Below are 9,340 nucleotides of genomic sequence, written 5' to 3' on the forward strand. Positions count from 1 at the left end.
TTACTCTAATGCACTCAAGTCAATTGTAACTTTATAGCTTACCTGTGCTATGTATCATGGCCTCATGTCAATTGTATTTATAGCGAAATTTTGGTATATTACCTTGTTGTTGGATTAAACATAAATTTGTGGAATTCTCCTTTCAGATTGTAGACCTGAACTCAAATACAGAGCTTGAATGGTTGGCAAATCACATGGGGCATACACTGTCAGTGCATCGCCAATACTACCAGTTGCAAGAGCAAACACTTGAGCTTGCTAAAGTTAGCAAACTATTAATTGCTTCAGATGCTGGACATGCTCACAAATATTCAGGGAAATCACTGGACAATATTGCATTGGAAGGTATATAGGTTTTATTTGTTATTAGACGTCATAGATATAAATATACTGGACTCTTAACTAGTGTAAGGTGCACAACAGATATCATCATCTGATTAAGAAAATGTTTCAGTGTCATTCATTTTGCCACCATCTTATTATATAAAGGTGTTATAAACATATATAAATATAGTATATAACTTTTAAATTTAAGCAGCCATATGACATGGTATGTGTGTACAAAGCTGGTGTATCTCATGAACTCTACAACAGATGTAGATCATATTCCCACCACAGTAATGCTCACTTGAGTTATACAAATTATTAAATTTTGATAGTCGTCGATCTTGGATAAAAGTCATGTGAACAGGCAGGGCATCTTTGTAGTAGCTGGTGGCTACCTACTGAACAAAATACAGGAGGCCTGTCACATCCAATCCAGACCAATTGCAGTAAATTGTCTTTCCCAAAGACAACATAGACTGGTATTTCGCATCGAGAAACACAAACCATCACATATTTGAAGCATTGAACCATGTACTTCAGATTTTCATGTTTTGGCCTATACTCATTTTGATGAATATAGTCTTATGATCACCTAATCTTTGGAAAGTCATTTGATAACCTTATATCCTTTACTATTCTAGCCTTGGATCATTTTAGAACACTTGCTGTTTAATACTTTGAATACCATAAATAATCAGTCAGTATTGTATATTTTGAATTATTACAGATGTTGAGGACTTTCCTGACTTAGAGGATGAACCTTTGAATGGTAGGTAAATTATGATAAAAAACATAGTGCCTTAATTTTTCTGTCACCAAATTTTACCATTTTACCATTAAAAGAAAACCCAATTGGCCATCCATTATTTTTAGGTCATCTGACCCGAAGGGTCAGGATGACCTATAGTCATCATGCTTCATCCGTCGTCGTCCGCCGTGCGTCGTGCGCCGTCCGCCTGTGCGTAAACTTTTCACATTTCAAACTTCTTCTCAAGTTCCATCAGTGGGATTTAGCTGAAACTTGCCTGAAATGATGCTGGGATGGTCCTGACCAAGTGTTGTTATTTTTCGGGTCAGTCTGAAATCCAAGATGGCCGCCACAGCCGCCATTTTGAAAACACATTTTAAACTTCTTCTCAAGTTCCACCAGTGCTGTTGGGCTGAAACTTGCCAGAAATGATCCTGAGATGATCCCGACCAAGTGTTGTTATTTTTCGGGTCGGTCCGAAATCCAAGATGGCCGCCATAGCCGCCATCTTGAAAAACACATTTTAAACTTCTTCTCAAGTTCCACCAGTGCTATTGAGCTGAAACTTGCCTAAAATGATCCTGATATGATTGTGACCAAGTGTTGTTATTATTTCGGGTCGGTCCAAAATCCAAGATGGCCGCCATAGCCGCCATCTTGAAAAACACCTTTTAAACTTCTTCTCAAATTCCACCAGTGCTGTTGGGCTGAAACTTGCCTGAATTGATCCTGAGATGATCCCGACCAAGTGTTGTTATTTTTCGGGTCAGTCCGAAATCCAAGATGGCCGCCATAGCAGCCATCTTAAAAACACATTTTAAACTTCTTCTCAAGTTCCACCAGTGCTATTGAGCTGAAACTTGCCTAAAATGATCCTGATATGATTGTGACCAAGTGTTGTTATTATTTCGGGTCGGTCCAAAATCCAAGATGGCCGCCATAGCCGCCATCTTGAAAAACACCTTTTAAACTTCTTCTCAAATTCCACCAGTGCTGTTGGACTGAAACTTGCCAGAAATGATCCTGACATGATCCCGACCAAGTGTTGTTATTTTTTGGGTCGGTCCGAAATCCAAGATGGCCGCCATAGCCGCCATCTTGAAAAACACTTTTTAAACTTCTTCTCAAGTTCCACCAGTGCTATTGAGCTGAAACTTGCCTGAAATTATCCTGATATGTTCACAACCAAGTGTTGTTATTTTTCAGGTCGGTCCGAAATCCAAGATGGCCACCATAACCACCATCTTCAAAAACACATTTTAAACTTCTTCTCAAGTTCCACCAGTGCTATTGGGCTGAAACTTGCCTGAAATGTTCCTGAGATGATCCCGACCAAGTGTTGTTATTTTTCAGATTGGTCTGAAATCCAAGATGGCCGCCATATCCGCTATCTTAAAAAACACATTTTAAACTTCTTCTCCAGTTCCACTGGTGCCATTGAGCTGGAAATTGGCCTCGTAAAAACTTTGACATGGCAGCAATGGTGGCCATTTTGTAACATGATTGCGCAAAACATGGTTTTCCTGAACAACACCTATTTTAAACTTCTTCTCAAATTCCACCGGTGGGATTCAGCTCTTACTTACCAGAAATTATCCTTAGATGGTCCAGACCAAGTGTTATTATTTATTGGGTCAGTCAGAAATGCAAGATGGCCACCATGGCCAACAGTGCCACTATATACTTGCTACAGAGAATGCATACTACAATTATATAAGGGTTTTAATTTAGAGTCAGATGACCGTTAAGGCCCCTGGGCCTCTTGTTTCTTCTGTAGAACAGTTATGTAGATTTCAACAAACTTGACTATAAATTCTAATGGTCTGTACCAGTTTTTGATAGAACTTTTAGAGGGAGTTTCAGGTGAAAATTCTTGAGGGATACTTGAATGTTCAATAACTTGTTATATCTTGTTACAGCTGCTTTCTTAATGGCTGATTGGTGTTTGTTTTTTGCATTGAAAGCTGGGTCATAATTTTTGCATTACAGCTAACTTCAGATATTCTCCATAATACTGTCCTAATACTCATGAATTTTAGTGTACATTATTCTTAAATCAAGTAGATTAAATGTGCATTGGCAATTTATTTTTCATTTTGTTGATTTTCAGATAAGTCATGCCCTTACTGGCATATCATTGTGATCGTGTCCGCACAATTTATAAAGAAAAAAATTGACGATAGCAATCCACTCATCCTAAGAGGATTAGCCATACTGATTATAAGTGTCTTGGGTCATTACAAAATATGTCAAGTATCTATATAGAGAATTTATGCTCCACTTGTTTATTTTCAGATAATGCTGAAGACAAGGACATATTGAATGATGATGTTGGTGTGGATGATGGTTTTGGAGTTGATGATGAAGATGATGATGACTATACTGCTGAAATCAGTGTTGATCATGGTAATTAAATCCCCCTAATAAAGTTTGGTGACTTAATATTGTTTTTACTCCATTTCTTATGACCTTATGCCATGATGCGGGGTCCAACATCCGTCAACATTTCCTTTAAATCGCTACTAGTCATAAAATACTAAAAGGATTTTAACAAAATTTAGCCAAAAAGATCCTTGGGGGAAGGAGAACAGATTTTGCCTTAATGACTATTCTGACCCCCAATTTGGTCAGAAAAATCCTTGGGGGAAGGGGAAAAGATTTTACATAAATGGTTACTCTGACCACCAAGGGGCGAGAGGGGTGGGGCCCAAAATAGAGGTAATTCCTTTAATTTGTTATAGTCATAAAGTTATGAATGGATTTGAACCCAATTTAGTCAGAAATATTTTGTGGGAAAAGTGAACAGATTTTGCATAAATGGTGACTCTTGACCCCTAAGGGGCCAGAGGGATGGGCCCAATAGAGGAAATATGAAGAAAATTTGGTCCAAAATATACAGGGAAGGGGAACAGATTTTGCATAAATGGAGACTCTGACCCCAAGGGACCAAGGGGCATGGCCCTATAGTGGAAATAGAGGTAATTCCTTTAAATCGCTACTAGTTATAAATTTATTGATGGATTTCAACCCAAATTGGTCAGAAACATCCTTAGGGGAACAGATTTTGCATACAATGGTTTCTTTGCCCCCCCCCATAGCCAGAGGGACGGGGCCCAAAATGTTGATTAGGCGAGAGATTCAGGCTCCATTGGCCTCTTGTTTTGAAGCATGCTCAATGACCTTGGTTCTTGTTTATGTAATGGCCAAATGTCACAATTAGTACTAGTTCTTCATTGTTTCTTGTGCTTGTTTTTCTTCTTCTTCAGCCACTTCTGAATTCAGTTTCCATAATTTTTCTCAGAAACTACTGGGCTGATCGTCATGAAACTACACAGACATACTTAAAAGGGGGCCAATGTGTGCAGTTGGCTATTCTTATCTTGACATTATTCATAATAAAACCCTTATCTGTCCAACCCACTTCATTTACCACACATGTTTTGTTTTGCCATCTCCAGAATGTGCTTCCGCGAAGAAAATGCTGTTTGAAATGGCTTTTCAATTTCAACATTTCATTTTGTATTACACTTTTCTGATAATAGACTTTACTGTTAATAGAAACCTGTATACAATATTTTCCTTTGCCTATCTTAAGAACAAAGCTCAACATTCTCACAATATACATCCAGCAGTCCCCTTGAAATATTATAAGTATATTTATCGGTGTACATACATACATACATACATACAGTCTGTGGTAATATATTATTTTGGTTTGGTTGGTGTTCGGGTGGCACAGCGGCAACACACTTGCCTTTCACCTAGGTGGCGGGGTTCTGTTCCCTAATCGGACGAGAATAGGTATGGGGTCATCGGTTTTCCCAGGGTTCTTCAGTTTCCTCCTACAGTTGGACCCCTCGCATGCTTTCATCCCTGCCAACAAGCTTGATTAATATAAGTTGATATAAATTGTTTTGCAATTGTTGCAAAATAGATAAAATTTTCTTTATTTTTGTTGTATTGAAATTAATCGTTTAACATGCAGCAATAGAATTGTCAAAACATCAGGAAAAGACTGCATTGCGATACCTTAAGTATAGGTTGGTTTTCTTCTTATTTCAGAAGTTGTGCTGAAAAAGCAGGCAAAAGCCAGAAAACCATGGAAGAAAGAAGACAGAATACTCCTGAAAAGGGTATTTTACCAATGTTTGTCCACTAAAAAAACACCTACCAAAGCAGACATCATGCTTGGTGTAAGGAAGAACGATAAAGTAAAATCTCTGTTTGAAGAGAGAGGATGGAAAGCTTTGAAGTACTATGTTTGGAATTTAGTCCAACAACATAACAAGCTGCAAAAGAAGCTACTGGAAAAGAAAGGAAATTGATTTGCTCCTTACATGACTGAGTAACAATTATGGTGATGAAATTAAAACGAAGGACATTCTGTATTCTGTGTCAAACCATTGGAACATCAAAGTGACATATTTTTTACATCACATATTTTTCAAAGTAACAATTTATAGCCCACCTTCACCCTAAGATGGTGCACTTTAAATACATGTATTGCCCTGCATTCAGCCTCTTGCTGTCATCCATCCTTAAACAAGCCTTTCAGACATTTTATGTGAAGTAAGGTTCCCTTTGGTCTGTTGTGCTGTTTTGATTTTTGAATGTCTGCCTGACTGCCATTATGGCTTTTTGACTTTGAAATTATAACACTGATTTTTTAGATGGATCTTTCTCAAATGTCATTGTAAAATTCCTAATTTTGATTTTTTTTCATTATTTTATTGCTATTTCTTGAGAACTACTAAATGAATCTTTTTTTTATATATTTTCCTCGGTCCATTGTTATGTTTGTATTGATTTTGAAACTGATCAAATAAACAAAATTGCTGTCATGATAGTTGTTGACAATGAAAGCTCATTGTTTCTTGAGAGGTACTCACGCATTTGATTCAAATTGTTCTCCTAGTTGTACCCTTTTTATTTGTAAACAAAATCGCTCTTAAACACCGATTTCTATATTGAAATTCCATATGTAGGTGCACATTGGTCTCTAGTTTTGTCTTTTTGACTTCTGGACTGATCAGATAAAAATAGTTGACTGGTTGTCATCTTGTGATTTTGACAGTAAAAATTTGTTTAATATTGTATGATAAGAAAACAAAATTAAATATGTATTGAACAATTTTACTCAAGCTATATACTGAACTCTTCAATGAACACCACTGTAACTTCAGTTTTGTGTGTGTTTTTCTTTCAAGATGTTTTCTGACTTTTAATTGATAATATTGTACTTATTAAAGCTAGCATACATGTGTAAAATGACTGTTCAACCAGTATTATGTAATGTTCATACTCTAAAGTGTCGAGTGATTTGCTACTGGCCAGTCAAAAGTAGTTTGAAAGACTGATTTAGTGCCAGGCATCACTATTAGTATCCCACTGCCTTATCATAAAAAGTAATATTTTTTTCCAGCCAAGACATGGTAGCCTCCAAGATTTATTATCATTGACCTGTGTTATTTTGGTGCATACTGTGCTATTTAAGATTTTGAATTGCAGTATAATGTCAAAGTAAGCAATATCATACCTTAACAGGTAAGATTAGTTGACTCATTATGCTTAATTGAGATATCTATCTACATCTTTTTGCAGATGTAAAACAAACTGAAAGAGCAATAAATCATTGCCCTTTCTCCAATTTGTCCATAGATTTTTAGGTCATCTGACGTTCGCCGTGCGCCGTGCGCCATCCGTAAACTTTTCACATTTCAATCTTCTTCTCAAGTTCCACCAGTGGGATTAAGCTGAAACTTGCCAGAAATGATCCTGAGATGGTCCTGACCAAGTGTTGTTATTTTTCGGGTCAGTCCGAAATCCAAGATGGCCGCCATAGCCGCCATCTTGAAAAACACATTTTAAACTTCTTCTCAAGTTCCACCAGTGTTATTGAGCTGAAACTTGCCTGAAATGATCCTGATATGATCCCGACCAAGTGTTGTTATTTTTCGGGTCGGTCCGAAATCCAAGATGGCCGCCATACCCGCCATCTTGAAAAACATATTTTAAACTTCTTCTCAAGTTCCACCAGTGCTGTTGGGCTGAAACTTACCAGATATGATCCTGAGATGATCCCCACCAAATGTTGTTATTTTTAGGGCCGATCCGAAATCCAAGATGGCCGCCATAGCCGCCATCTTGAAAAACACATTTTAACCTTCTCAAGTTCCACCAGTGCTGTTGGGCTGAAACTTGCCTGAAATTATCCTGATATGATCCCGACCAAGTGTTGTTATTTTTCGGGTCGATGCAAAATCCAAGATGGCCGCAATAACCATCATCTTGAAAAACACATTTCAAACTTCTTCTCAAGTTCCACCAGTACCGTTTGGCTGAAACTTGCCTGAAATGTTCCCGAGATGAGTCCGACCAAGTGTTGTTATTTTTTGGATTGGTCTGAAATCAAAGATGGCCGCCATGGCCGCCATCTTGAAAAACACATTTTAAACTTCCTCTCCAGTTCCATTGGTGCCATTGAGCTGGAAATTGACAAGGATGTTAAGGAAGGAGGGTCAACAAAGTGTTGTTATTTTTTCGGCCTCGTAAAAACTTTGACATGGCAGCAATGGCGGCCATTTTGTAACATGATTGCGCACTCATTGTTTTCCTGAACAACACCTATTTCAACCTTCTTCTCAAATTCCACCGGTGGGATTCAGCTCTAACTTACCAGATATTATCCTTAGATGGTCCAGACCAAGTGTTGTTATTTATTGGGTCGGTCAGAAATCCAAGAAGGCCACCATGGCCAACAGTGCCACTATATACTTGCTAGAGAGAATACATACTACAATAATATAAGGGTTTTAATTTAGAGTCGGATGACCGTTAAGGCCCCTGGGCCTCTTGTTTAAAATTTTGATTAGTGTTGCAATATCCATATTGTTTATTATGTTATAATGACCAATGCAGATATTAGAGCATGAAGTATGCTTTATTCAGACTATGTATACATAATACTACATCTCTATACTGAAAGATTATAAGTCCCCTGCAGTTTGGAAAACGGGGGAACTTTAGGTTTACCCTCCGTCCGTCCGTCCGTCCGTCTGTCTGTCACACAACAGTTGTCCGGACAACTCCTTCTAAAATACTACTCTGATTTTAACGAAACTTGGTATACATCATCATTATATTATTATTATTTTTCCGAAAAATCATTTTTCAAAATGGCCGCCCGCTTCTCATTGGTTGAGGCTTCTCCAGACAACTCCTCCTAAAGTACTACTTCGATTTTAACGAAACTTTGTATACATGATCAGTATAACATGTAGTTAAAAAATGTGAAATAAATAGGTGCACTCCTAGCTCAGGCAGGGGACTTTGTATTGCTGTTGCAATACTCTCCATCTGTGTTACTTATTAAATTTTAGCACACCATCAATAGATGGTAAGCGTGCTACCCAAATCGCCTTTATGTCTAGCTTCTTCTGTTGTCCATACGTTGTTCCATTTTTTTTAATATTCACATCTAGATTCACCTTGAAATCAATTTGATTTTGAGACTGATTGAGGGGAAAATGACTGACGGATTTCCATCTTGGACTTTCACAATTGAAATCTGTAGGTTCACCTTTAATCCTTTGTGCCCATTTAGTTTTAAGATTGATCAGGAAAACAAAATGACTGACCAGCTGCCATCATGGATTATGTCAGTTAAAGTTTGCTATCATATTTTCAGAAAGTTCTTCTTGCATCTTTCTTAGATTTCAAATAAAGTTTTCCTTGAGATCAAATGATTGATAAGCAAAGTGGAAGAAAGAGAAAAGATCATTCAATGGTTGGCGCCAGAATCTCATTTAAAGTACTTGATATAATTTTACTTCCGCAAATTAAGGAAGAGTGTGGGGCGGGTATCCTAGAATTGGCATGAGTTATATCATCTATCTGAACACATTGAAATATTGACAATCAACCTGAAAATACTTCATAGATCTTTCGAAGAATTTTCGAGGAATGGCAAATACAGTTTTCTAAAACAATAGCTGTCATTTTGTTGCTTTAAATAGATTCAGAGCCAATATTTAAAAAGATTCCGTACAGGCTGTAAATAAAATAGTGTTTATTAACTTAAAAAATCTTCTTTCTAAAATGTTTTGTGCCAGAAAGCTTTTATTTCATTCATATCATGTCCTAGATATGTATATTTTAAAATGCTAAAAATAATCCTCTGGGTCAAAGTATACAGTGCAACGTCTAGGGATCAAACTTCTACTTGGGTTATAATAGGTATTTACAAGCCACATAGCTCTGAAATTT

The 9,340-nt window shown here is 37.3% G+C and overlaps 1 protein-coding gene across 1 annotated transcript; it reads left to right on the forward strand.

Annotated features, from left to right (window-relative positions):
* The first annotated feature begins 149 nt into the window (after positions 1 to 149).
* On the forward strand, positions 150 to 6,257 carry LOC117318966. Its single transcript, XM_033873884.1, has 4 exons — positions 150 to 345; positions 1,055 to 1,096; positions 3,371 to 3,481; positions 5,138 to 6,257. Exons 1-4 carry the CDS (start codon positions 195 to 197, stop codon positions 5,398 to 5,400), a joined length of 567 nt encoding a protein of 188 aa, XP_033729775.1. The 5' UTR covers positions 150 to 194; the 3' UTR covers positions 5,401 to 6,257.
* The last annotated feature ends 3,083 nt before the right edge of the window (positions 6,258 to 9,340 follow it).

Source organism: Pecten maximus, unplaced genomic scaffold (genome assembly GCF_902652985.1).
Source record: "Pecten maximus unplaced genomic scaffold, xPecMax1.1, whole genome shotgun sequence".
Lineage (NCBI taxonomy): Eukaryota > Metazoa > Mollusca > Bivalvia > Pectinida > Pectinidae > Pecten > Pecten maximus.

Coding starts and splice junctions, on each gene's coding strand:
- LOC117318966 (XM_033873884.1), top strand. CDS start 195: ATGGGGCATACACTGTCAGTGCATCGCCAATACTACCAGTTGCAAGAG. Junction 346..1,054: donor GGACAATATTGCATTGGAAG/GTATATAGGTTT, acceptor GAATTATTACAG/ATGTTGAGGACTTTCCTGAC. Junction 1,097..3,370: donor AGAGGATGAACCTTTGAATG/GTAGGTAAATTA, acceptor GTTTATTTTCAG/ATAATGCTGAAGACAAGGAC.